Below are 27,919 nucleotides of genomic sequence, written 5' to 3'. Positions count from 1 at the left end.
CACGTCTTTTGGCAGTTTGGCAGGGAAGCTAGAAATCGATGCTTCATTCCATTACCATTTACAATATCCTCGAAACCTCGAACCTTTACAGCTCCTTTCGAATGTTGTGACCCTTCCTTGTACAGGATTACGCACGACACAGTCAACCATTCAACCACAAGCGTACATAGACCGACTATTACGGTTCTGTATCAATACGATCGAGTTCCTTCTGTAAAGCAGATATTCACTGGCACGGCAAATGTGAGTTCCAACCCTGTGTCTTGCTCTATTAATAAGATCTTTACTTACGTGTTTAAGTGGCAGCATGGATTCACGGCATATGCCTTTATCTCTGAAGCAGACTACCCATAAAGAAGGAGGCTCATTGACAATTCAAAGGCTCCCATCGGAGATAAGTCAAGGGATCTGGCAGTTATCACTGAGCAACAACCGAATCATAACAATAAACTGGGCGTATAAGGCGGATCAAGACATGGGTAAAGAATCCATTGCCAATGACTTTCATGCGACCTACGATACAATTGAGGCCCTAGGAGTTTCGACGGAATCGCGCAACCTCGCATTGAAAGATTACAAATTGTGCTTCGGCAGCGACATGCGCCATCCAATTTACTTCAACAGTAGTAAAGACATTCTCAGATTCACAAATTTGGCACTTGCACAGATCACCTACTTCTCAACCGGCGATGTCTGGAATACCTATAGCGTGCGAGCTGCTAACATCAAGCGCATTGCTGTTGAGGTGCCCAACGATGGTAATGTTTTCGCGCATCCAAGCATCATACCTGAAACAACGTTGTTGTGCTGTACCACTCTGCTGTTCGCTACCTTAGAAACGATATTCATACAGCCATCTTTTGTTATTGATCCATCTTCTGAGGCAACCTTCCGCGCACAATTTGAGAAAGAAATGCAAGCAAACCAGAAGTCTTTTGGTCCTCTTTGGGACGGAGAGCCCTATAATATTCCTGAAATTGTGTTTGTATGCTTCCAATGCGATCTAAATTTGCTCAAGGCATGTCAATGTTAAGAGTTTGTGGCGTGGGTAGCTATTGTGCAAGAGGTAGGGGCAGCATTTTGAAGGGAATCATGAGAAAATGGTTTGCAATTCAGGGAAAAGACTACATGGGGAATGGGTTACTTTTGATAGAGCGAGCTGTACTGTTGATGGCAATCATTGTACAAGACATTTAGATATGTAATCTCAGCTTCTGAGAATCTATTTATAGTACTACAGTAACAGAATCTTGAGTCAATTCAATATTACTGCTTCTTCTATTCTTGCCGTACCAATATCTACAACTGTTTCTAGAAAACAATCTAAATGACTCTGCAGCTTCTATTCTTCGTTTCCAAACATTCGAAATCATTCTGAAGAATAACAACTCTTCATCATGTCTTCTATTCAACAAACACAATCCGAATCATCGAATTCCGCCAACACTGACAGCCCTGGAACCTTTGCAAGTCTTCCCCGTGAGCTCGATGACATGATATGGTCTCAAGTTCCAGTAATCTCAGGCCTCCGCTTGATCGAAATTCGTGCCGATCCAACTGTCCAGACCGGCGAGAAACAATTCAAAATGAGAGTCAAATTTTGTGGAAACCCCAACGGCCGATCTTTGAACGCAAAAACCGTAATCCTTTCCCCCAACAGATACATGTTTGATCATAAGATCATAAATCCTCAGGTTGTCAACACCGCGCAAGACACCTTTATGTTCAACGGGATTAGTCAGTTACAAGAGTATGTTCAGCATACGGGAGCTATTATCAACAAAAATGGTGCGGTGGGCTCGGAGCCTGCATGCTATCCAACAATGCAGAACCTGGTAATCACACTGTTCCTGGATATTGGAAACCCGGGCTCAGAACCATATTCGGTGTGGCTCAATCATCTTTGCGAGAAAATTGATTTCAACAAGTTCATCTTGAAGAAGATTCTAAGAGAGCTTCTAGAGTCTGTCAGCAAGGCACAGACTCTTAGAAAGATACATCTCCTGATTGAAGAGGAGCATATGCCGGGAACTGGACCTATTGAGCGTATTGATGGTCGGCTCATGGATCTTTTTTCCAAAGACGATGAGTTGCAACGCCGTTATGGTGAGGGAATAAGAATGCCAGAAGTTGTGTGTCTGACGATGATGGAATTTCCTGAGGAATTGGTGAGAGTAGGTCGCAGATATGGCATAAATGTACTGGGAAGATCCAATGTAGCTTAGCAGTCTGGGGTTTGAACACAGAACCTGCATCTGATATTGTCATAGCGAGGTAGAGGATCAACAGTATATATTAAGCACATAGACTCTAAACTAATGGCATGATATCACGTTTTCTAATCAAGTGAATTTAGCATATCAAAGAATGAAACCACTAGATCTCGGTGAAAAAACTTATGAACCATGTGGCGTGATTTGTGACTCCCACCTTATCATCTTACAGTGAAGCTACGCATATATAAATGAACTAAGTTTCCTCTCCGATACACTATCCCTAAGACTCTCAAACATCTAAGAAGATTCTGCGGATGGCGACCCCAATCTTGAGTCAAAATGAAGGCCCGAATGCCGTCAAAATAACAGCAGAGCTGGACCCGAAATTTTGGAGCCTCAAGATCACCGGGACAAACGACAAGTTCCCTCCACAACCAATCGAAATCAAGAAGTACGATGTCAAGTTTGAGGCACTTGCAGATGGACAGCCAAGCGAGTATAGTAATCGGAGGCCCTGGATCATTAATTTTGAGGTCAATCAATTCGGAAATCACAAAACTTCCCAAAACCGGTCAATTTCACTCCTTGCGCTTTACATGTTTCACCAATTTGCTTCAAAATCGACTATAGGATTAAAAATCCAATGTTCTTTTGTCCTTCTTGCGACGTCCTCTTTTTTCGGGAATTTAGACACTTATGGGGGTATGCGGTAGCAACGAAAGGCATTATTAATTACCAATTATACCGCGTCGGGCCCGGGGACAAATGAGACATCTCCAAAAATCGAAAGAGTGGTGGTTATATTTGAAGTTCGTACGCCAATAAATTTGACTTTCCACGACATTTTGGTGGAGCTTCTCCCAGTAATCAAGGAGATTGGATCACTGAAGGGAGTCATATTGTTGGTGGGACGACAGTCTCTTCGACGACGAGAAGTGGGAACTTTGCGAATCGATGAAGACTTGAAAAAGCTTATTGATGAAAGCCCTGATGTACATTTACCCCCAGTAGGTGTTTATATGCCCAGTGTAACTTGTATGACGATGGAAACTTTCGAATCGACAATTGGTTGGTATGGATAAGGTCTAACTGACGGATGAATGATGCTCATACTTGTAATTGAGTCAAGACTTTGAACACTTTCGAACAGCAGAATTGGCAGTGGTTCTTTTTAGATAATGGCTGGGCGAGAATTACAGCCAGAGGGTGATGTGGTGAGACTAGAAGTAAGAAATGATACGATGATTCTCCTATCAGAGACGATGTGGTATATAAATTCTTCAATATACAAATGCCGTATATCCTGTGACTTTCGGATCTTGAAGTTCTTTCGCAGAGGTCTCGTTTGCAAACTCTGAAATAGGTGAGGCAATGGACGACTCTCGAATCGAAAGAATCGAAAGAATCGAGTAACCATGATAAATTGAACCTTTTCAATGACCCGGCAGTCCTATCTGAACTATCATATTTAGCATAATTCAAGCAACCACTCTGTGATTACTAGTTTCCAGATGATGTCCAAGGTAGGTGTCTCATCTATGCTGTGCCGATTCGATGATTTGGAAGCTTCCGGATACATCTAGTTACCTAGATATTTGATAACTTTATTCCTTCATAATTTCTCGAATTTTATCCACAACAGGCTATGTTTCTTTTAATGTTGTTCCAACATATCTTACAGTATTCCAAAGAGATACCGGCGGACTCGGGGCAGGACCGAGGCAGAAATAGAGTGAGCTAGATCCACGCTGACAAAATCTCCACCAATCTTCCTCTTCAAGCTGCAAGATTCTTGTTTGTCGTCTGCAAAAACTGCTGTCATAATCAATCTCATGGTAAATTTCATCTCTTCAAATCATCAATATTTCTCAGGGATTGATGTTGTCTCGAATATCAAAAAGGCACTTGAATTTAGGTCCTGGTCATTGAACAACTCCGCTGATTAATCCGGAAGAACCCCCCTGCACATACCTATCTCTAAGCAACTATTGTTCAGTGTTGCTTTCAAATGAAGAGTATTCATTAACATCAAGCATATACAGCTTGTATAAAGCCAACTTTCAGGAAAATAACTTCGTCTCTTAGGAGTATTGCGCCCAAGGAACTCAACCACAACGAGAACTGCGTAAACCGCCAATCCACCTTACAATAACTCCGAAAGTTTGACAATCCAAGAAATCATTTCTAACTTGGAAGCGACTTCTAAAAGCTTCATGAAAGTGCCTGAAATGCGGCTTTCAACTTGGGAAGCGTTAGTCCCACCACCTCGGCGAATACATATGCAAAAATCCAGCATGTCTTCCCCGGATGATAGATGCTGGGTGGCAAAAATTAGCTCTCATTCTGGGTCTCCCGCAATCCCAAATCCGCTTATTCTAGGAATATGGATGCGCTGAATCTCGAGATTATTTTATTTGCGAGAAAGGATACACTACACTTAGCTGTTGCCTCATAAACCCAATATACGTGAATTACTCAAAAGATCAGCTCTGGTTCGATTCTTTGTCTCGTCTTTGGAGTTACGCCAGGAAATCTTCTCATCAAGATCGTCGGGAAAGTCGCAATGGCCAAACCAATGAGGAAGTTTTGCAATTGTCAGGATTAGAAAACTTGGTATGAGCTTGACTGACACGAACAGAATAGGGCGTTTCTCCGCCCTTACAATGATTCATATAATCAAGAGGCTCCCCGAGTTAGAAGAGATTATCTTTGAGCTTCCAAAAGACAGATTTGAGGATTGAAAGGCTGAAATAGATGGAGAATTAAGCCGCTATGAGGAAAGGATGCAGGACCACGCTATCCTCGCTCCGAGAGCCCCTCCGTGACTTATTTACATAATGCAGGAAGTTGAAGCTCCTCCTGAAGATATATGAGCGCAGACTTCTACAGTCAATACGGAGTCTTAGAGACGAGAGAGAAGGATGGGAGATTCCGTAGGTGGCGGGCGGCCGCAGAGTGATGGGTGCTCAAAGACATGAAAGGTCTCGGATAAAATTATATCTTCAACATGCGATGCACGACTGGACTAAATTTTACGAACAAGTGGGAAAACTTGAGACTACCGGAATATCGAAGACGCTTGATCCAGAATGCATAGGCAACGATTATAGTAAACGTTTACTTTGCTTGCCAGCCTTGCACCCTAACTTCGTACTACCATATGCCAGCTGGCAGTGGCAGCTGCAACACTTCCTTTGTCGAAATGGATGTATAGATTCTCACTTGAACCAGAATACCCAGAGGTTTGTTTAGAAAGTGCAAAAACGACTTACCGCCAACTGAAAACAACTACAAATCTTTTGATGATTCTTTCGATACTAAATGTTTCTCAAGAGTTCCGAAACATGTCATTGAAAACTTATGGCTTATTGGATGTTCGATTATCAGCCCAATGCTATTCCACCTATCGGTCGAATTTCTCAGTTTCCATCATATGCATCACATGAAGTAGAATCTAGTTATGGGCACACGATACAAGTTCTACCAGAATTTTGGGGTCAAATTCAAGAAGTTTTCTATTGCTGTTCATCAGAGGATACAACCGTATATGTGATTGCCCTGATGGTGTACCGACTTTGGTGTGGTATCACTCTCATCCACTTTCCGAAGACTTCGAATACTAGCATAGACTTAGTTGTAGTTGGATCAATTATCGAAAACTCAAAAGGCATTCTGCACGATTGTGGGATATTTCAGTAGGTATTCCTGGAAGTTGGAGGTTTTATCTGCTGTATGTGAGCTGGACTTCGAGTGTATTTTCCATGTATCATAGTTCATTTTTGATCGCCTACCAAATGTTTCTTAAGTGTTAGACAAAAAATCTCGTTGTTTTACGACAAAAGTGGCCATTTTATGGACTGATTGCACTGCCTTGCACTTGTGATCGAACGTCGTTTTCGCACCATAGTGAACAAAATCCTTAGACTTGAATGGTTTTGGCAGTAATATCGCTCAGGTGGCAAGGGCAATCTGAGGAACTAGTAAATAGAGACCCAGCAATGCTGCTACTATTGCATCTTTCCCTCAGAAGATGATTAGCGCTAAAACTCCTGTCAAGAATGCTCTCTTGCGACTTGACACTTCAAAAGATGGTCGGAGTCAAGGAATTGATGAAAGGCAAAAGAATTTGCATGAAGATACTTTGAGCAACATAATGAGTTGTCGGTCGAAGTTGTGGAATGGAGAGTTTTCGCGGCTCAGTTGTTGACTGGGGGTTGTGGAGCACTTCTTCGGCAGTTAGCTGAAGATCTCGTGAGACGAAGCTATAGCCATTCTTATATATCATGACTCGGATCTATCACAGCCACTTTTTCGCCACCAACATAGCGCCATAATCTAGTTCCAGGGACTTCTTCATGTCCTCGGAAATATGATGATGGAACTTATCGATAGCTCTACATGGGCCAGTGATATTCTTAGTATCAGCAGCCAAGAACACAAAGTCTCGCCCATCCATGGAAGTTTTCGCGCAATATAACTTTCCGTGATTGTAAATTCTCTGCCAGGTAAAGATTACCATACAGGATATTCGCGCTGTCATCTATTCAAAAGCTTTTCGTCCATATTGAACTTCGAAGCTCTTGGAATGCGTCTGTTGAAAGTGTAAGGATCTTGTAATAGCTCTTCTGTAGACGACATGGCCAGTTCCATCTAAAACAGTAATCTGCTGTGAGGGTACGTTAGAATCTGGAAGCTCTGTACATCATGCGGAACTAACTGTGTGGAAAGATCTAGATATTTTTCAGGCTATCAAAATATCTTGAGCAACAAAAGCAGTGTCTTCAGCCTTCGGAGAAATCTTCCATGTCATAATCGTCTCCATTTATAACTTGAGCGCAGTAGAATCTTCAGCTGCTTGGGCGGATGTTCTCTTCGTAGGATTGGAAGTCTTGTTTAACCGAACTTATGGTCCCCTTAGCAGTCGCAATAATCTCCAAGAAAGATCGCGAGTCCCAAGGAACGAAAGTTGCGGCAAACAGTGGTAACAGAATTGTATCAAAATGTCCATTACTGCAGTTTTACGACAGTAGAGTTGTTAGCCCGCTACGATCGTATATCTCGAGGATACAGGCTCGAGTTACCGCGGAGCTCTTGAAATCGGACGCTTCGGTATATTTGATATCATGTAGTTGTCAGGCTGCAGGTTTATCGGCCACGAACTCATCGTCACGCACCGGATTGATGCAACAGCGCTCTTACTCTGAGGGATGTATAACTATGTAAACTCGGTATTTCATTGTCAATTTATGATCTTTAGGGCAAGCCATCTATGATGAGTCTGCTCAAGTATAGCTTGGTGCGATAGTCATAGAAGTTCATCGTTCTAGCAGCAAAATGGTGGTAGCAAGAGAGTTGAGGACTCGACTGCATTGGCGGAGAAACAATTAAGGGCGAGTCTTTTGACTCGATGCAGAACAATAGGAACGGATTGTGTGCGAAGGAGTAGTATACCAGACCGAGGTTGTATGAATCGGATTCGAATGATGGCATGGAAGTAGTCTCTCAATGGATATCAACGGATTCGTGAAAGACCGCTGCTTAAGAATGAATCGAAATCTCTCCCAGTAATCTTCCACGTAGAAGCTTTCTTCAGGTAAAGGGTTTCGTCTATGAGAAGGGATTGTTGTTGCTATTGCTTGCTAATGGCATTGATTCAGGGCACTAAAGTAGTGCGAAGACTACACGACTATCCAAAGCGTGTATCCTATCGAATTTCTTATATTTCATTCTAAGATCCATTTCACATGCCATCCTTCCTTCTACGGCTCTTTTTATGGCCCGAGATGACCACTTCCGGAATATCTCTTCGTTTGCACTGGCTGAACTCCTTCAAGTTAAATGCCTCTATTTTCGGACTAACTACCTTGGCACAGCTTCCTGAATTTGGATGCACAATTCCGCAACTCCTCTATATTCTTGCTTGATCTCTGAGGAATATAGAAAACTAATATGAGTACTCGCAGCTTTGGAAATAGCTTCGTTGTCTCCGTTGGAACCAAACATAGCAATAAGGCGCTCCGCAAGACTTCCGTGTGTTTCCATGTGCTATAAGTTCATATAGCACGCGAATACCCCAAGCCCGTGGTCGTAGGCTCACGATTGGTGTATCCATGGTTTTTTTGCTATTTCAAACAAGCCTCCAGGCGATGATGTGTACACCTTCGAAGGTTTCACGCATTTACATCTGAGATTGTGTGCGAAGCTGTGGCATCGATGCAACAACCTTCAAGAATCCCATGGTTTCGAAGTAGTGAGGAATCCAGACTCTCTTACGTATTGTAGCCATCCGAGTCGATAGATTTTTCAGAAAAGAAATGACATGATAGCCCTTTACTGCTTCTATTCATGAACTTCTATGTAGTTGTAGTTTTATTTTCGCCCTTATTATCGTGAATATGTCCTGGAGCCCAAGGGGATCTGTAAATCGAATTGTTAGTGAGTTTCTGTCAACACATTGCAGAAGCTCTTATCAAAACTTTCGATGTTAAGGCCAAAAGCTTGCGAGAGCGCTTTTCGAGGTTTGGAGAGACAAATGCCAAGTGATGCTGTGAGAATATAACCCATTGCATAAGATTCGAAGATATCTAGGACGCTTCTGGTAAGTTCACTTGACAAAGGATGCTAACAACAAAACTAATCACGGCGACCTCTTCAAGTCAAGTTAAAACGATCGAAACTTAGTTGGAGATTAGATAAAATTCACTTTGCGTATGTATGTTTACAGCCGAAAGAACATTGAGCACCTTTTTCCTCTTAACTTATCTTTTGAGTCAAGTCAATGATACCTTACATAGAGATATCTTACAATGTGTACCTACAATTAGAAATTGTGAATTCAAGTTTTTGTATTTTGTAACAACTCTTGACTCTTTAAGTTGAGCAGATTGATAGGTCTTTTAATTAATTTCTCGCTTCGAAAGGGGTAGGAAACATATTCAAATTGAACTACTCCAAACAGCAATCGAATTCAAATACAAAGGGGATTCATTACTTCTAGAAATCTAATTAATAAATCATATCTTTCCACTGGAAGACGAATGGGTACTAGCGCAATTTGACTTATATTCGCTCAGCCCTCGCACACTGTCGATTTTTAGTCCAGCAGAACAATCTTCCACGCCGACCGCTTTTCACAACACGGAATAAGCCATCAATTTTACCAAACATTAAACAAATTCGACCAAGAATTTCTCTGTCTTCCATCTTAGCAACATCTCTTCTGTCTTACTGTATCAAATTAGCTGTGATCAGTCCAAATATATTCTTTTGAGGCCACTAGCCAAGAACAAGTCATCATGGATCACACCCGTCAAGAATCCGTAGGTTATCTCATTTATCAACGAAGATTTTTTTTTTGTGAGTACATCGCTAACTCCATATTTAATATAGGGATCAAATGCCCACAGTGTTACTGGCACGCCCACTATCCAACAAACCAGTCGAGGAACCCAAACAGGCGCTGCAATTACAACACAAGTTACAAGCACGGCACAGGTTGCAAATATAACACAAGTCGCAATTACAGCACAGCTAGAATCTTTTGAGCTTTTCGGAGAATTGCCGCCCGAATTGAAAACAAAGATCTTGAACATTGCCGCTCGGGAGGTTCCTCGTGTCGTCGAGATGACACCGCAAGGAAACCATCGAGGATACACACCTGCGCTACTTGGAGTCAGTCGTATGGTCCGCAAAGAGGCTTTGAAAGTTTACAATACCTTGAGACCAGGATCTCCACAGCCTGTCTACTTTAACCCGGACAATGATACCTTTATATTGAATATTGCAGTAACGTTATCAACGGTTTTACCAATAGCACCGCTTGTATTAACACCAATTACATTACCACCACCTACATCAATTTCATTTTCATTAGGACCACCTACCCTAGATAGATTTACGGTTGTCGTGATCCTTGACCCCAGTGATGGGCCCGACTTCCAGGAACGGATGGCTTCCATAGGAGTTAAATCGTTTGTAGTCAGGTTAGGATATTAACCCCGTTTTCGACAGATATCATGGATGGCTCTGATTACACGCTGGAGCTCTGAATACGGAGAAATCCAGCTCTTTTCGGGCTCCTTCTTGCTGAGAGTCTCATTGGCACACTCTATCGTTCTCAACGTTTCACCCTCCGTTCTTCGATCTCAATCAGCACAATACTTTCTATTCTTTCAAACCAACTGCTACTACCTCGTTGTTTTCGTCTCGAGCTGGGGATTATGTTTCATCTCGAATCGACCACGGCAGCTCTCTCCTTCTCTCACCAACTTTCAAAAGTTTCCTAGTCTATGGCAATTTGGATTTTCGGAGGCATTAGAAACTCACTACGCAATTTGAGTACTGGCATGGGAATTTAGAACGTTCAAAAAAATATCACAAATAGCGAAGGATATCCCAGACAGTATTTCTAGGAAGTTTTGATGGGGAAAAACAAAGCTGATGGGACTCTCAACACCACCAGCTTAGTCATTTACTTGTTTGTTCTGGATTCACCTTTCTACAACATAACACCTTTGTCGCTTCGACGACAGGTACCAGATGTTCTACTTTCCTTGCTTCTTTTGTCAATTCTGGACATTTCAGTTCAGAGAACTTTTTTTTGTTGTGCGATTCTATGGTGCTAGAGGACGTCAGCTAAATCATCTTGTAATTTTCAAATTACATACGAAAAGGCATAGCGGTTCAGAATCAATAGGTTTTAGCGTCTCGTTTCATCTTTTTTGTACATTCCATAGGTGTCAAATAAATTATCAACAAAATCATGCTTCTAATTGTGCAACGTTGAAAGCTTGGCAGCCATCATTGAACTTGCGCATGTAACGTGAAAACCAACGCATAAAAGTCTGCAACCTGTGAAGACTCCTGTATAGTCTCTAATTTTTGATGCCACAAAGTCAACTTATCATGATCGGCTGCATGATGAAGTATGTGTACGAAGAGGCTAAATATCAGGCTGGGAGCTGCCTTCGGTGCATGTTGAGGCGAAGCACGCGACCGCTTGCATAGCATACGTTGCACCAAATATGCACATGTAATGATGCCCAGGGCTATGTTTAGGCTTCACAATGAGGTAATTTGGGCAGGTATGATTAGATGGCATGTGCAAAAATTTGTTAAATAAATATAAAGCCTGAGAGAACAAATTATGTACAAAATCGTGGATCTTCAAAACTCTTCTCGATAAGCGAGGCGGGCAACTTTACAGTAGTGAAAATTCGTGATTGTCTGAAAAATGTGCGTGAAGCTCGAATCGATGTCTGGTATTTCTGAAAGTTCTAATACCTCTTGATTATTAGAATATGCCCAATGATCACACGAAGTGAAAACTCTAATGGCATTGCGCTTGAGAGTGATAGACTTCCACCTCTCAATGCTGGGGCTCCATTCCCCACCCGTTCTTTCCATATTCATGGATTTCGCCAATTTCACGGCTCAAAATGACTCGAACTAGACATTCTTTAAGGTCTCTCTTGTAGTCTTACATATCTCGTTACGACTCGGGCTGAACAGGTAGTAAATGTGTTTCATGCCGGAGAGTTCGCTGATCACCACCACAAAAGCTTCCAACCATGTTCATTGCCCAATCCCTCACGCTGTACAAGTAATATTTTGGTAAGTTCTGTAAGCCAAAACTAAGACCGAGTCCATAGTCCAGGATTGTCGAAATCCATTGAGGAAGAATGGTTGAAGATATCTGAAGAATCGACGAGAAGAATTAAAACATGAGTATACAACATCCTAAATGCCAGAGCGCGCTTCTGAGGGATTGTTAGTAAACGAATCAGTCAATAAGGAATCTAGAATTACCTGGTCATATCCGAAATTCCCAAGGGATTCGTTCCAGTGTTCAAAATAAGACTGATAGGAAGTAGTAGTAGCCAGAGGAGGAAGACGCTGTACTCGTGTTAATTCCGTGATACGTACTGCATTTCATAAGACGGGACTCCCCGTACAAATACGAGGCCCTATCCTTCGCCCTCTGATGCCATCATCCCTGACAAAATATTGACTGGGGCGAGGAAGAATTCGGAAAGGATAATCGCGACTAGAACCCTTCTTTTCCCTGGAGAAAGAGAATGAGTTGAGTTTGGACTATCGTGAAAGCTCTCGTTGTTGATATCTACCGAATGGCCTTCGGGTATGTTTTCAAATTGATGTCGAGATATTTCGGATATTGTAGCCATCTTTGAAGCTTAGCCGGACAGGAGTGAAATTGCATAAGTAAAAAAGAATGCCAATAATCGCAAAATAACCATTTAAATGATGTATAATACGGGGTTTGACAATTCATGTTTCGTAAACGGAAAATATATGAATAACAAGGTGGGAAGTTCAAGGTATATGACTGGTCAACTCCCTAGTAATATTTATAGATGTGTGTATAGTTTATAGCGCCAAGATTTGAGTGAAATTCGATATCTGGAGTGCATAATTTCAGGTGTGGTTTCGATCATGGGGAGCCACTCATCATCGCATGTAATCGAAAAAAACGCCTTATTGCTGAACTCGTTCGCATAATGATGCTGAATGACCGGGGCTGAGATTAATTCGTCATAACTGCTCCTCGTTCCACTGCAGTAGTGTGAGAGATTGACACAGCGCTTTCTAGGATATTAAGAGGCGCCAAATCTTAGGTCATAAAGCATCTCCCCTTGAAAGATTCCTATTTTCGAGGCTCACTGGTCGGTAAGGCTTCGGTCAGGTCTCACTACATAATTCACGCTATGTAAGTTTATGTTTGTTCAACACAGCGTCTTCGCACGGAATACCACTCCAACACGTACACGAAAAGTGACAATCTCACAAATTGCGGAGCCTTCTCGACTCATCCATATAATACCAGTACACCCCAGAGTAGAAGAACAAATCAAGCAATCATTGGGAACACAGAAACCGACTTCGATTTGCAAGCGACATCATCGAAACTGAAACGAGTAGTATTCCGTAAGGTCCAATGATTATTGATTCGAGTAATGTTGTTGACTTTGCAGTAGTAGCAGTTGAAGAGCCTTACCCATGGGAGAGCCAGAATATATGCTGAAGATGGAGAATGAGAAGCCAATGCACCAATGTGGTGGCTTCCATTTATGTGAATTTCTACCCCCAAATTCATTCCTCTTCACCGGGAAATGGACTTTGAGACCCGAGCTTCTATCAACCGATATCAATTCAATCAGTCATAAGATGGAACCCCGGATTCAAGATTCCTATACTCCGATTTTGACTATTGTGTCCCGCCGGCCATCATACCATTCTCTCTTCCTCTTGACTCTCGCACTCCTAAACATCAGCTCTTCACTTCTCATGAGCGCAACCTTTATCTGTCTGAATTATAGCAGAAATCTAGAGACACCGAGCTCCACCATGTCCACAGTGAGCTTTTCCCGAACTCTCACTAAAGTGTGACTCTAACAATTGCAGATCATCACTCCCATTCTGGACTCCTTGGACCTTCAATTCAAGTCGTCACATGACATCATCACATTCTGCAGTTTCATCCTCGCGACAGGTGTCTTCACACTCACAATATCTTTATGGATGTCACATATGCTTGACTATTTCCGGCCCTCTTGGCTCTTTATAGTTCAAGTCTATGGATATTGGATAGGTTTTAGTCCTGCGGAGTTGGTGTTATGTACTTTCCCGTTGAGCGTTAGCGTTTGGATGATGGTCAACTGGGCAGTGTACTTTCTCCAGATTTGCAGAATCGGACAACATCTTCAACAGGAAGGGAGTAATAATGATGCGGTATATTTAGTTTAAGGTGATGTGAGTTGAGGCTTGTGGAAACAAGGGCAAGCGTTCGGTTTTGTTTGTTGACTTCAGAGGTTATGCTCGTGACAAGGTATGGGAAACGCTCGTGGGATCAAACACCGTATTTGCCAAGTCTTCATGAATAAATGTTGCGTAGAAAGAAATGCCTTTGTGAACTTTGTGTATGAAATTTTTGTTTGGATGTATCCTTCCGATTCCCCCGACATCGAACGTTTGAATATGCGAATGGAAATCAATAATCAGGTCCCCAAACATGATTTGAACCTAAGAAGTCTCCGAGATTGCCAAAATAAAATCTTCTTCCAAAACGTGACCGATGTCATTTACTCGGTCGACTTTCGTAGGACGAGCTCAAGACCATCCCACCTACCAGCTCTCATAGGATCAAGCTTCCTCAATTCTGAAAGCCAGGCTTTACAGTCTTGTATTTCATCATGTTCAGGCAGGCGCATTTCCATTTCACATACAGCAAGTGTGTACTCAAACAAAGCATCAAAAACCCACTTACAGTCCTCACCTCCATCAAGAAAATCTTTTAGGTTGATAAGTTGCTGCTTGATATATTCAATACGATCTTCCCGAGAGAAATTTGGAGTTATGGTTGCATGGCCAACAAACTCGGTAAGAGTTGACATGAGAAATTGATGATAGAACCATACGGACTGATCATACGGATACGCATCATTCCACATGGCTTTAGTGATAAGATCAAACTCTGGAGAAATGTTAGTATAACCTGTAACGCGATATACTGGACTCAAGTGTACCATCATCTAAAAATTGCCGCCTTTCAGTCGCGGTCGCTTGCCGCTCGTCAAGCAGCCTTGGTATTAATTTACTTCGGTTGTGCCAAGCTGAGAAATTTTTCAACTCTGCGTTGATCATTCTTGTAGTGTATGCAAATTCCGATTCGACCAAGCTTGAGCCATTCAATTTGGGATCCTCTAATTGTGAAACAACGGTACGTCGGTATCCCCAGCCATGGAAATTTCGATTATCTCTTGTCAACATCTTTCCCACTAAAACAAGTTCGCGCTGCCACAATCCTCTCGCAACATCGGCAGCCAATCTGTCATTTGCTTCTTTTAGTAACCACAATCGATAGTTCCATATCCAATAGCATTTTGGCCAGCCCAACATCAATGGAAATATAAAATCTAAGTCCGCCTGTATCAAATCAAGAATCGAAGAATTCTTCCCAGGACTCAGGGGGTGCGGGTCGGCCTGGATCTTGATCAAGTCCTCGGAAGACGCAGAGGTAGAGGAGGATGAGATTACGCCAGACGTCGAGTTCTCGGACGGCCCAGAAGAAGGCAATTGGGTATCCAATTCCAATGATGACTCCGATGATTTCGAGAACAATCCATGAATTAGCAAACGCCTGCGGATGTTCCATATCGTATAGTATTCGGGATTCTTTGATAGTAATTTAGAAGTTAGGTCGAGTACCTCACGGGTATATTGGTGCTCTGCAACCTTTCTTAACATTAGAAAGACCATCATTCAACTGGGCATTGACGTACTTTGAGCTGAATCAATTCTACCAAATCTTTGTATTCTTCAATATCCTTTTGTTCCTTTAGCTGCGCCGTTTTTGATTTTTGTTCAGTCGTCGCAATTCGTGGCATTCCGTGCTATAAATTTGATCAGTCTCAAGTTACCACGAAGTCTTAAGAGACATACGCTTGCCATCTTGAGAACTTCTCTTTCTATTATTGAAGGCGACAAGCTGGCTGAATGATAGTTGGCGGGGTGCTGGCAGATCAGTTCAGCCTTGTGAGATAGCTCTTGGAAAATGCGACTCATGAATTTGGAAAGTGGGGCCGGAGCTGTGTCATGTGAGCTCCGATTGACTATATCTCGGCACAATATCGGCTCGAGATCGGTTCACGTTGTTAGTACTTGCTTCCGATAACATCAATCAATGTTTCTCATCCCATCTCTTGTTTCATGTTCTCCTACTTCTCCTCTCTTCATATGTCCAACAACGGGACCAGAAGGATTATCGCCATTTTACAGTATTACTAACTTCAGCAGTACAGCAGTACATTATTGGCAATGCATGAATTGAATGTCTCTTAGGGTCATCTTATTTGTGCTCTTATCTCACCATAGGTTCCGCCGGTGCCCTCATCCGGTCAACGTTCTTTAGCCATTGACAGGCAGAAGCCGTAGGATAGCTTCGAGGAGTTTCCCTTGGACTACGGACCTACCCATTCCTCCCTTTTCTTCGAGGAAATCAGCGTGAGGTTCAATATTTCTATTTACTTTCCATTGTTCCTTTTCACGAGAGAGTGTCGATAAGCCGCTGTTCCTTCGCATCTTGTCGTTGGCCTCCTCGATTGTCACTGTTCATAGCATTGCTATGTCTTCTTTTTATAATGATGGGTGGATCAATAGCTCTCCAAAGATGCTCCATTCTCCGGACGACTCAGGTTATGACAGTTCATCTCCCAGACGAAGGTTAAGTATATTAAGTGGTGAGCGCCGCGTCTACCTTTTGATGCATGTCATTGTCTTATATATTTGCAGACACTCATTCGACTCATGACCCTGCCCTGCCACGGTTCCGAGATGAAAATGGAAAAGAATGGAAAACGAGTCTTTCCATGCGGATCAAAAATGTGATCAATGGAGTTCCTATCGACCAAAATCTGTCAACCATTGCCCCAAATAGCCTCCGGTTTGATGGATCATCTGATAGTCCCAAAACTCCAATTACTTCATCCTCTTCGACACTACCTCGACCAAATATCAAGTCAAGACCAACTCTTTCGAACACGCTCCGGGCTCGAACATCAGTTGACTCGACCCCAACCAGAAAGTCCGCTAGCTCCTTGCACTCTCCCGATCGATTTCTCCCTGTTCTGAAAGGATCTGATTCCGCGGCACAAACCTTCCGTGCTAATAAAGATCCTGGAAGTCTCTCGCCTTATGAAAGATTGATGAGACATAATAGTGCAAGCCTTGATGCTTTCAACCCACGTCGACGTGCTACATCACCAATTCCCCTAGCTTCTCGACCTGATTCCAGAAGAATTGTTTCTGCAAATCGTGGCAGAGGTATGGCATAGATCAAGGGTAACGATTTATTCCCATTCTGATCATTTTATAGGTGCTACTTGCCCTAATTTTTCAGAGAAGTGCTCCGGTAACACCCAATGGGGAGAGGCAGGTGAGTGCAAGTTTGATGTCCAGATTTCCAATGATGTCTTTACGCATATTTAGAAGATAGCTATTCAAGAATTTGAGAAAAATTCATCTTTCTCTGCCGTACTGATTACCACAGGTCAGTGTAGGAACCGTTTGGGCTGTCGGAGGAGTGGCTCCTGTGAGCGCTGGCATCTCAGATGGGCGTGGCGGTATGCTGGGCAGTGGAACTAATGCACCATTATACACAACATCCTTCTCCGCTTCACGTCCAAAAGCACAAGAAGACTTTGAAAAGCATGAAGACAGGCTGGCACAAGCATTAGATATTGACCGCACACAACGCGTCTTTGAATTTCGAGACCCATTAACCACGCCACCCACTACACCACTCGATTCTAGGTCGAAGAGGCATATCTTTGACACCAAAACTACATGGAATGGAACAGAGTGGGTGCTTGGTGGACCGGAACAAAGTTCGTAATTTTGTTTCATGCTCTCCATGTGTACAGATTGAGATTCTGATGATCATACAGAACAACAATTGCCGCAAGAACCTCGCACGCTTCCTGTTGCCCCTTTCAAATAAGTTATACATTCGCTGCTGTATTGTCTTTACTGATGTTCAGCACAGTTCTAGATGCACCAAACTTACGAGATGACTTTTATTGCTCGGTACTCGCATACTCTGCAACGAGTCATACACTGGCCGTTGGTCTGGGCTCATTGCTTTATGCGTGGTCCGAAATGGCGGGAGTTCATTTACTTCATGGCGGAACTTCAAATGCTTCTTGGTTGACATCGCTGGCATTCTCATCCACACAAGGAGCCAAATCAATACTTGCCTTTGGCAGGTCTGATGGTTCTCTGAGTTTGTTATCACTTTATGATAGTCTTTTGCCTAGATTCGAAGTCCAACAGCCCTGTCCTATAGCTTGCGTCACTTGGAGACCTTCGATAACAATGCGACCTTCGCGAAATCCACTAGCCCCGGGTATTATGGTGAAGACAGAAGACCTGATTGTCGGAGATGAACAAGGGAACATATATTACTATGTCGTTGAATGGCCTGATGCATGGGAAATAACTCGCGATGGCTGGTCTGGCTCTATGACACTTATTGCCAAGATCTCTATTCACACTCAACAAATATGTGGTCTCTCATTTTCCACAGATGGCTCATCATTCGCAACTGGAGGTAATGATAATCTTTGTTGTCTTTTCCGTACAAATGAAGTCACCCGGCCTTCTCGTGGTCAACTAGGCACCGCTGAAGAAGTATTCCTTGCCACGGCAGGTATGCGTCGCATACACAGCGTAGCGGGTCAAAGTCGTGTCAAAGAAATCACTTCCGGGGCCGAGAAACATCGTTGGATTCATGGAGCCGCTGTCAAGGCAATTGCATTTTGCCCCTGGAGAGATGGCCTCATTGCAACTGGCGGTGGAAGCAACGATAAATGCATCCACTTCTTTCACACCTCTTCCGGAGCTTGTCTGGCTACCATTAGTGTAGCAGCTCAAGTTACTTCTCTTATTTGGTCCACTACTCGTCGTGAAATTGCAGCCACATTCGGGTACGCACAACCTGAACATCCATATCGAATCGCCGTTTTTAGCTGGCCAGACTGTAAACAAGTAGCTGCTATTCCATGGGAAGGCGAGCATCGAGCACTATTTGCGATTCCATATCCAGGTGGCCCAAATGAAAGCCATAGTAGTAGGGAAGGGGGAAGGGCCTTGACAAGAACGGCTCAAGAAGGTTGCTTAGTTGTAGCTAGTAGTGATGAGAGTGTTAAGTTTCATGAGGTTTGGACAAGTAGTATGAAGGCTACTAGTGGAGGTGAGGGTTTACTAGGTGGAAGTGATATTTTAGAGGGTTTGGAGGGAATTGACAAGGAGGGCGGTGTTATCAGATAAATCTGTTTCATAGCATCGAGGCGGTCAATGGCGGCGTGAAGATGAGTGTTCGAAGAACGCGTAAGGAATCGACGTACATACGGTAGTGTATACATCTGTGCGAAACAAATTGATATGGGATAAGGACAAAACTAGAGAGGGGAGGGAGGAAGTTACTAGATGAAATGAACGAGGAATTCAGAGAGATTGAGGGATGGAGAGATGAAGAGATGATACCACACCTGCCTTTCTTTTGCCAGTTGCAGACACGAGTACATACAAATTTGCTTATTCTTCTGAATCAAAACACAAATATTCATTACCCGACGAAACTTTACTTTTGATTTCATGGGTTTAGATTTCCGATTTTTTAGTAGCTTGAATTCGTGGAGTTTGAGCGAGTGTCAAGACGTATGAAAGAAAAGAAAAAGATAAGATAGGTCACCGGGAGAGTATGTTGAGTGCATACATAAACAACGACTGAATGTAAAACTCGGGTAACCTCACCTAGAGTAGCCACAGATTTGAATGATAATGGTAATGTTATTGATTATGAAAATGTTGATAATAACGATGAGAGAATATTCTACCCTTTACGGGGTGCTACTTACCTGGTTAGATAGATGCTTAGAAGAAGATTTATACTATGTACTGAATAGTAGATACTAAGTAAGGGGATTCATGATTTAAATTTCATGTATGTGAACTTTGAAGTTCAAACACTCACCGGGGGGCGAATTGAGAGATATCAGGTAAGTAGGTAGGTAGGTAGGTATTTTGAAGAGAAGATCAAGAGATGAAAAGATAAAACGATGAAAATGAAGAGTATCGGTGCTGGTAATACTCTATTGATTTGTTGATTTACTTATTTACTTACTTATCTACTTGTTTAACAATCTATAATGCTCATCGACTTACCTACTTATAGAACCATTTGGTCTGAGAAAGATACGAAAGACGTAGCACCTACGTATTCGCAGGTCCTGTATGTCTAATTGTGTTCTGTCTAAAGAGCTAGCTAGCTATGTATAGGAAGTTGTGACAAGAACATATATATAAAGTACTGGATACTATGTAGCCGTTGTATGAAAATTTGAATATATAAATCTCACTTACTGAAAGAAGCGAAATGAGGGAATCGGAATACTAGGTGGGTGAATGAATAGATATTTTGATGAGAAGATTAACTGGAGTGTTGTGTTAGTATTATCTATTTACTTATTTACGTATAGGGAAAGATATAAGATAGATATTAGATATAAGATAGATGTCAGCTGAATAACTCTATACTATTGTATAGTTGTTTCAATATATGAATTTATAAGTCTGTAAGATGCGAGCTCGCTACAAGGTAGTAAAGTTAAGATGATGAAAAAAGAAGGGGGAGAAAAAAAGGAGGGAAAGAGAGAGTGAAGAGAGTGAAGAAAGGGAGAGAGAGAGAGAGAGAGAGAGGGAATGAGATAGAGGGAATGGACAAGAAAAACAGGCGTACAGGGAAAAAAACGAGTAATAACACAATAGGTATTCACCGGGAGCTCGAGGTAGGAGAGGAAAAAATAAATCATGTGATTATTTACACATGATCGTACAAGTGTTCACGCTAGTGTCTAGCGTGAACGTGCTGCTGTACGGGGGACTTGCATATGTGGGTGGGTAGTGCTTTTCAACAGTTTACTCGTACTCGTAATCGTGTCACTGATACAGCAGGTTCTTCTTCAACTTAACTTTCGCTACCTATCACACGTTCACCCATCCATACCTATGCAAACCACAGCATGAGTTTTTGATATGTTTTTTTTTTTTTCAATTTTGTATCTATCTATCTACAGAAGTATGTATCTCACCGCTTCAATCAGTCGATCAATAAAAATCCGCCAGATCGACTGGTGCCTCTTGGGCTTACTTGATGTACTAGCTTCCACCATGTTCACTCCTCCGCGTCTCCATCGGACTGCTGTACAAATGTACCATCTCTCCGTGTTTTGCAGCAAGCTGCACTATCGACCTCTGAATCCCTAATCCCGGCATACAAAGTGCTTAGCAAGCCAGTAAACATTGATTGACCATCAAAATGCCTTAGCAAATATGATGATCCGAATGTTAAACGCCAAACACCTTGCTCACGTGAAAAAAACAACGATGGGTGGTATTTCTTGAGAGAAAAAGAAAGAATTAAACGGTCAAGAAAAGGTAGAAAAAGGAGGGAGAGCATCCTCCTCGCAGACAATTGTATGCTAAGAGATTGTTCGAAATCTTGTGTTTCGGCACGCCAGACTGGCATCTCTCGAGAGACTTCGGAGAAAGATTTCCCAAAAGTAGTTTGGTCATAGCTTTGCTCCTCGACATGCGGCATATCTATAGAGTCGCTATTCGATGTGTCGTGTTTCGTATGCGTAAAGTGGAGATGGTCATTGGTAATATCTCCAGGGATTTTTGACACTGGATCGAATCGCGAGGAATACATGCACGGTATCATCGTTTTGTACCTGGAGAATTGAGTGTACCTCAATCCAAAACGAACTCGATGGAGTGTCATCAACAAAGTCGAGATGTAACTCCTGTGATCCCGCCAGCACTGTTTCTATCTTATAAAACTTTCGGAGATAATCGCCATTCTGGATGAGACTGGCTATCTTGATGCAGCTTTTCCTGCGGATATGGAAAATATTCATACATTAGACAAAGCACATTAGGTACGTCAATGCCAATGGCATGACCTCTCAAGATCGCATTAGTTGTTCACAGGAGCAGATGCAGACGCATCTGCGCCAACCTCTGGAGAAGAATCTCCACCAGTGTGAGTAGTCTGGGCTTGAGCTTGTGTTTGAATTGTAGCCATAGGGACTTCTACAACCGGAAAGACTTGTGAGATGGTTTCCTGGTCCTTTGATTCGGCTGCAGTCGGAACATTTTCGTCCTGCTTTTTGCTTTCTGTGACTGGTGTCTGACTGGGTTGATTTGATTGACTTTCTGGCTGAGAGCTAGCTTGGTTTGGGGGTTCAGTCGATTTGATATCCTTGACAACTTCTTTTTCGTGACTCGGATCTTCTGTGGGCTTTGGAGCTAGATTTCCTGTTGTTTTCGTGGGCATTGAGGTTTGAGGAGCAGGAGCTGTTTCTTCAAGTACCATTGGTTCTGGAATTGAGGCCGAAACCAGCAAATTGTTTTCTCTGATTAGTGGAGTACCTAGGTTCACAGCTGGAGCCTGAACACGGCCCCATTCCAAAGTTGGATTGGTATTGTATCTATTGTCGGAGATGGGTGCGGAATTTGTAGAATGTTGCGCAGTTTCTCCATTTTCTGAGGCATTTGCTCTAGTAACATCCTGGCGTCAAGTTAGTGATAAATTCGTATCTAAATTCCAATGATTGAAAGAGCACTACTTACTCCGCGGGCTAGTGAAGAATATGAGGGGCCTGGTGAAATTTCAACTCCTATTGATGCTGCCGTTAGTTGGGGAGCTGAATCTTCTCTGGTGTTGATGCGCTTTGGAGAACGTCGAGAATTTCCCTTCCACCAACTTCCCATGCCGACACCTCTAATCTCTCCATCACTCAAAACCTGCTGTGCGTCTCCATCACCTCTCACGTTGCTTTCTTCCATTTCTATGTCCTCTCCATTTCCATGGTCCATACTTCGCTTCCCACTTCCGTTCATTTTCGTTTCCAGCCACAACTCGCGGTCTCGATCAACTTCCTGGTATTCTCTATCCATGTGATGTTTCATCGCAACATTTCCGCGCTCCATCCCATTTACTCCTTCAACCCACCTAATGTTCATGATCAAGTAACTCAAACCGTCGTGAGCACGAGTTATTTTGCCTCCCCATTCGCGACTCTTTATACCATATCGGATCGTGCTGAAGTACTTATCAAGACAACCCAGAACAAGTACTGTGACATGGAGATCGCGATTGTTACGAACTGGCATAGGACCTCTAGAAGGAGGGCGGTCAAAAAATTCATCCGGTCCGTCAGCCATCGTATCTAGTTCTGGCTCAACGGATATTCCCTCATCTGCTTGATAAAGATCCAAAAGTTTGACATCGATATCATCGCTCCATTTCCCGCAAATCCAACCTTGATGAATTAATGCTGCAATGATGTCCGAGTCGTCCGAATAGACATCAGTACCCCATAGATTTTTCCGAGCTGTGATTTGTGCTCTGCTTGGCGGCTGAAGATGAACGCGGGAGATCTTTACTGTAAATGTACAATTGATCAGGTTTTCGAAATTTGCGCTGCTTCTATTGGTACCAGCAAAGGCGCGATTATATGGCACTTCGCCAGTAGAGTTCGATCGGTACAATGAGAGATTTGCCTGGTAGTATTCACCGCCAAGATGGCAACGAGGGTGCTGTGAAGCGTCATCAATGATCTCTTGTGAATGAACTCGGTATTTGGGCATATGAAGATGGTTGTTCATAGGAGGGGGAACTTTTGCTCCTACCGAATTGTGATTTGGTCCTGCGGAGTGGTGATGATGGTGATGGTGATGATGAGAATGTGGATTTGAGAGATGATGATGCGGAACAACAGAAGTTTCTCCGTGGGGTGGAGATACATCACCATTGATTCTTTTGATGCTTTTAAAGGGCGTCACTGATTGAGATGAAGGTGGCGGGATGTGATCCAAAGCACCGGCGACTCGGTGTTGGTGACTAACACAGATTAGACAGATTCTTAAAATAGGGGATGTGGGAATTTGAACATACGTATGTCGATGTGCAGCATGCTTTGTACGTTTTCCTCTGCCACTAGGAGTCTGTCGTCCAGTGCTACTATCGTCGTCATTTCTATCTTCCTCCTTGAGCTTACGGCGTCTTCCAAATGGACGAGGCATTGTAGCACTGCCATTTTCAATAGGCGAATGATGAGCAGAAGGAGAATCGAGATCTTCACGGCGTGAGCCAGAGAAAGGCAAACCACCAGTAGTAGAGCCCGTAACAGGACTAGATAAACTCAAAGCCACTCCGCTTCCAATGCCAGGAAATATTTTACCAAACTCACTCTTGATGCTAGGTTCTCCCGCGGGACCAGGTTGCTGTGATTGTGCACCTTGTACGGCTTGAGGAATAGGTGAGACTCGACCTCCCCTACGGTTGTCTTGAACACTCAGAAGTCCTCTTTGGTTCTGATGTTGCTGCATCATTTGAGGAGGTGCTTCTTCTACCAATCTTCTCTGCGGGGAGTCATGCTGCGGGTATTGGGGATTAGGTGGCATAGATCCAGCAAATGCGGATTGCTGAGCTTTAACCTCCGCCCGTTGTCTTGCTGCTACTTGTTGTTCCTGCTGCTGCTGCTGCAACATTCTGTCCTCAAATGATTGCTCAAAATGAGGGCCTGGACCCGCTGCCTGTTGCTGCTGAGAATGGGGCGGATAATGAGACACATGAGCGTAACGAGGATCACGTTGATCATGATTAGGGACAGGTTGATAAGCGGGGTGAATACCATACTGAGGAGCCGCGGTTCTTGGCTGGTCGTAGACATTACCATGTGTTGCATATGATGGTGGTGGTCGCTCATATGGCGGTGGTTCAAACCCAATTCTTTGTTGTTCATGTCCCGGGCGTACCCAGGTTGCTTGTTCACGGGTCTCTGGTTGACGGCCATAGATTTGGGGATGGTTTCGTTGAGTCATTTGGTGTGGGTACTCCCCGTGTATGCTAGGTCGTGCCTGTTCCTGCATGGCCATAGCTTGCTCCCGCTCTGAAGCAGACCTCTCCCTTTCCCTCTCCCTCTCCCTCTCCCTCTCCCTGTGATTTAACATCATAGCTGCTGCTGCTGCTGATTCCCTCTCCGCCCTATCTCGCTCCCGCTCTCGCTCCCGCTCTCGTTCTCTGTCGATGTGCTCGAAGACCGGGTCATGTCTACTGCTGAAACCACCGGATCTTGGATGGATCGGGTCTCCTCTAGTTAAGGTCTCCATCCCTCGAGGGTCTTGCTCTACTCTCCTGCCACCAAGTTGTGGTTCGCCATGAAACGTGGAACGATCTCCAGGGCGAGACATCGAAGAATGATATGTCATCGGCTGGCTGTTTGGTCGCGGAGGCATGTTCATGTTGCTACCTCTCATGCTTTGCGAGTCGCGCCGATCGTCTGGATGCTGAGCGATTGGATTCTGAGAGGGTCTGTGGCCGTAATGTTGAGGAGTAGCGTGTCGATGATCAGGCGTTCCATATTGTCCAGCACCCGGTGGGGATCCTGCAGAATTCGCCCGGTGATCTCGATGTTCGTACCGTGAATCGGGGGTTCGAGGACGTCCAAACGATGTGTAGTCATTTGCTGCTGAGCTCACGCGCGGTGAAGCATGCGTCGCACTGCCATACATCGGAGGTGGTGCCGATGTGGTGATTGGAGACGTGTATTGGTTTGGCATCTGTTCACGAGTAGTCGGCGCTGGGCCCCCAAGCAATGATGAAATGGACATGTTACTTCCAGCAGTGCTAGGTGGCCTATTCAAAGGCGGTGGCAACTCTCGACTACTTGGAAACCCGACAGGGGGCCCAACAGACACTGAAGGTCCTCGAGGATGTGGTGGTCCATAACCATGTTGGATGGGTCCTTGGTGCTGTTGTTGTTGCGGCGAAGATGGCGGAGGCATACCTCGTCCTACAGGAGTTGAATGGCCGATCGAGGAAGAGCTCGGGTGCCTCGAATGCCCTCCCCCATGCAACGGTGGTCCTTCTTGATAACGTGGTTGAAAGTATTGTCCATCCGAAGTTCTTCGTTGATGATCCGGATATGAAGGGGGGGCACTCGGTGGGTGCGACGACGGGGGATATTGTGAAGGTGGTCCGTTTGGCGCAGGTGGAAACGCAGAACGACCATACGGAGAGGCCGCGTTCGTATTCCGCGAAAACGGTAACTGTGGTGGTCGACCTTCCATAACGAGAGGTTCGTCTATTTATTATAGAGGTGAGGAGCTATTCGAGTTCTGCTTTTAAAGGTGGAATAGGTGGAAAAGGTGGAAGGGATCGAGAGAGTTCTAGGTCCGAACTAAATAAGGAAACCCACAGGGTTAGTGCCGATAATGGTTATCTCCTCTCAAGGGGCGACGTGAGTGAATATGCCACTTACGATCTTGAAATCCGGGAGGACTGACGAGGGTATCGAACAAGAATTGATTAACAAGCAATGAACCCCGCTAATCAAGTACTCGCAGTGAATTCGCAAAGACGTGTTTGTTGAGATCTGCGAGTTAAACGGATGAATATTGTGCCACCGATAACGGCAAAAGGGGAATTATGGCGCAGGGACTTTTTCGTCGTGGAGGGTGTTTGAGAAGAGGACTTTTGAGGGTATCCAAAATCAAATGAAATGAAATGAAGCCAAATACCAAACAATTCGATATCGATCGCGTTTATTACAAGTAACTATGATATTCATCCAGTGGAATATGAAGCATGTCAATATTGAGTGAATTATAATCGAGATTGAGAATCTGGTCAATATGCTTCCTCTCGAGTGATGATGAAGGATGTTGAATTGGATTGGGGAGGTGAAGTTAGATTTAGAAACCCAAGATCTCGGTGTACAAGAATCTTTCTTTTCCATGAAGCTTTGATGATGAAAGTCCGACTAGTTTAATCGATTTTAGATTTAGATTTAGTTTTAATTTTAGTTTTAGTTTTAGTTTTAGTTTTAGTTTTAGTTTCCTTTTTTTAATCTCTTAGCGTCTTACTCAATTAGTGAATAATGGAGAAAAGCAAGTCTGCAGATGCCAGGATCAACTCACTAATGATTACTGTGAGCTAAGCATTGACCATGCCGAAAGAGCATAAGCCAGACACCCCGGGGGGGCGGTGGGGGTGCGTTCTCACGTATTTCTATGAATCAGTCGACGGGGATTTCCACCTTTTGACTTTTTGGCCATAGTATGATGCCCTGCTGAGCTCCTGACACCTGTAAGCAAAAGGGAAGCTACGAGAGAGAGCTAGACTCGATTGAGCTTAGACTTGAGCTTAAATCCTCAAAATGGGGTAGGCAAAAAAGACACTAGGATTAAATCAATTAATTGATTTGCTTTTTTGTTGTTTGGAAAGGTTTTCTATGGAAGAGAGATGCTTCTATAGCAGAGAGGTGCAATAGGGAGAGATGTATTCATGATTAATTACGAGGAGAGATTTAATAGAGATTTATTGTTCATTATCTATGAGAGTAGGTATCGCTCAGAGTACCGAGTAATAATAATAAGTATCTTTCTCTATCTCTCAACCAAGGTAAACCCACTTGGGTAATTTGTAAAGGATCTTTATTGCATTTATACCCTTGGCATTTCCTATCTAGGTCCCCAGACAGACCGGCAGGTATCCCTTCCCTTATGTTTCTTTGACCGCACATACCCGTAGTGCTGACATACACACTACTTCGTACGTTACCTACAGCTTACATCCTTTCTTCACGTGATTACAGAAGAATCTGAATAACTATATACCTAGAAAGGGTATCACGGGAAGACGACCATAGGTCAATTCCACATGGAACATTCCAAGCCCTTTGACTGGTATTGACTCATAGTACCAACTACTATGTACCTGATATTGACTACTGCTTGTCCACCGATCAGATGTACCCAATGGTAAATGACTGCTGGGTAGATGTGTGAAGACAAATATCAAAAAATAATACTTGGGTACATATCAGCAAGTCTCTCCCAATAATAACCCAATCAATAATAATCAATAATAATCAATAATAATCAATAAATCAGTAAATACACCATCCACCACAACCCCAACTAATATAATTATCAAATCAATCTCCAACCGATCGTGCCAACCAAAACCTAAATCTACTCCCACATGCACGCCCAGTACCCGCTCTCTCTTCCCTTCCAATAAAGCGCGTCATCCACACTCCCCTCATCATTATGTACAT

General features: G+C 43.4%; 10 protein-coding genes across 10 annotated transcripts; 7 read left to right on the top strand and 3 right to left on the bottom strand.

Moving 5' to 3' along the window:
• Positions 1-307: 307 nt before the first annotated feature.
• Positions 308-1,033, top strand: EAF01_005851 (uncharacterized protein; the record flags this gene model as incomplete). Its single annotated transcript, XM_038914105.1, has 1 exon — positions 308-1,033. One exon carries the CDS (start codon positions 308-310, stop codon positions 1,031-1,033), a length of 726 nt encoding a protein of 241 aa, XP_038770554.1.
• Positions 1,034-1,397: 364 nt separating this feature from the next.
• EAF01_005850 (uncharacterized protein) lies at positions 1,398-2,225 on the top strand (the record flags this gene model as incomplete). Its single annotated transcript, XM_038914104.1, has 1 exon — positions 1,398-2,225. One exon carries the CDS (start codon positions 1,398-1,400, stop codon positions 2,223-2,225), a length of 828 nt encoding a protein of 275 aa, XP_038770553.1.
• Positions 2,226-2,530: 305 nt separating this feature from the next.
• EAF01_005849 (uncharacterized protein) lies at positions 2,531-3,298 on the top strand (the record flags this gene model as incomplete). The annotated part of the gene is made up of 2 exons (XM_038914103.1): positions 2,531-2,869; positions 2,930-3,298. The coding sequence occupies 2 exons, from the start codon at positions 2,531-2,533 to the stop codon at positions 3,296-3,298; spliced, it is 708 nt and encodes a 235-aa protein (XP_038770552.1).
• Positions 3,299-4,429: 1,131 nt separating this feature from the next.
• On the top strand, positions 4,430-4,957 carry EAF01_005848 (uncharacterized protein; the record flags this gene model as incomplete). The annotated part of the gene is made up of 3 exons (XM_038914102.1): positions 4,430-4,537; positions 4,596-4,829; positions 4,898-4,957. The coding sequence occupies 3 exons, from the start codon at positions 4,430-4,432 to the stop codon at positions 4,955-4,957; spliced, it is 402 nt and encodes a 133-aa protein (XP_038770551.1).
• A 4,554-nt stretch (positions 4,958-9,511) lies between these two features.
• EAF01_005847 (uncharacterized protein) lies at positions 9,512-10,211 on the top strand (the record flags this gene model as incomplete). Its single annotated transcript, XM_038914101.1, has 2 exons — positions 9,512-9,535; positions 9,606-10,211. The coding sequence occupies 2 exons, from the start codon at positions 9,512-9,514 to the stop codon at positions 10,209-10,211; spliced, it is 630 nt and encodes a 209-aa protein (XP_038770550.1).
• Positions 10,212-11,244: 1,033 nt separating this feature from the next.
• Positions 11,245-12,400, bottom strand: EAF01_005846 (uncharacterized protein; the record flags this gene model as incomplete). Its single annotated transcript, XM_038914100.1, has 3 exons — positions 11,245-11,974; positions 12,024-12,110; positions 12,227-12,400. The coding sequence occupies 3 exons, from the start codon at positions 12,398-12,400 to the stop codon at positions 11,849-11,851; spliced, it is 387 nt and encodes a 128-aa protein (XP_038770549.1). The 3' UTR covers positions 11,245-11,848.
• Positions 12,401-13,400: 1,000 nt separating this feature from the next.
• Positions 13,401-13,979, top strand: EAF01_005845 (uncharacterized protein; the record flags this gene model as incomplete). The annotated part of the gene is made up of 2 exons (XM_038914099.1): positions 13,401-13,589; positions 13,638-13,979. 2 exons carry the CDS (start codon positions 13,401-13,403, stop codon positions 13,977-13,979), a joined length of 531 nt encoding a protein of 176 aa, XP_038770548.1.
• A 335-nt stretch (positions 13,980-14,314) lies between these two features.
• On the bottom strand, positions 14,315-15,758 carry EAF01_005844 (uncharacterized protein; the record flags this gene model as incomplete). The annotated part of the gene is made up of 4 exons (XM_038914098.1): positions 14,315-14,706; positions 14,759-15,467; positions 15,515-15,625; positions 15,675-15,758. 4 exons carry the CDS (start codon positions 15,756-15,758, stop codon positions 14,315-14,317), a joined length of 1,296 nt encoding a protein of 431 aa, XP_038770547.1.
• Positions 15,759-15,959: 201 nt separating this feature from the next.
• EAF01_005843 (uncharacterized protein) lies at positions 15,960-19,300 on the top strand. The gene is given in 6 exon segments (XM_038914097.1): positions 15,960-16,471; positions 16,524-17,054; positions 17,107-17,166; positions 17,227-17,280; positions 17,291-17,617; positions 17,776-19,300. The coding sequence occupies 6 exon segments, from the start codon at positions 16,357-16,359 to the stop codon at positions 19,056-19,058; spliced, it is 2,370 nt and encodes a 789-aa protein (XP_038770546.1). The 5' UTR covers positions 15,960-16,356; the 3' UTR covers positions 19,059-19,300.
• Positions 19,301-21,768: 2,468 nt separating this feature from the next.
• Positions 21,769-25,928, bottom strand: EAF01_005842 (uncharacterized protein; the record flags this gene model as incomplete). The annotated part of the gene is made up of 3 exons (XM_038914096.1): positions 21,769-22,362; positions 22,425-23,697; positions 23,752-25,928. 3 exons carry the CDS (start codon positions 25,926-25,928, stop codon positions 21,769-21,771), a joined length of 4,044 nt encoding a protein of 1,347 aa, XP_038770545.1.
• Positions 25,929-27,919: the final 1,991 nt, after the last annotated feature.

Source organism: Botrytis porri (assembly GCF_014898465.1).
Source record: "Botrytis porri strain MUCL 3234 chromosome Unknown BPOR_007, whole genome shotgun sequence".
NCBI classification, from domain to species: Eukaryota; Fungi; Ascomycota; class Leotiomycetes; order Helotiales; family Sclerotiniaceae; genus Botrytis; species Botrytis porri.
The sequence above is the reverse complement of the archived record's forward strand: the minus strand, read 5'-3'. Positions and strand labels throughout refer to the sequence as shown.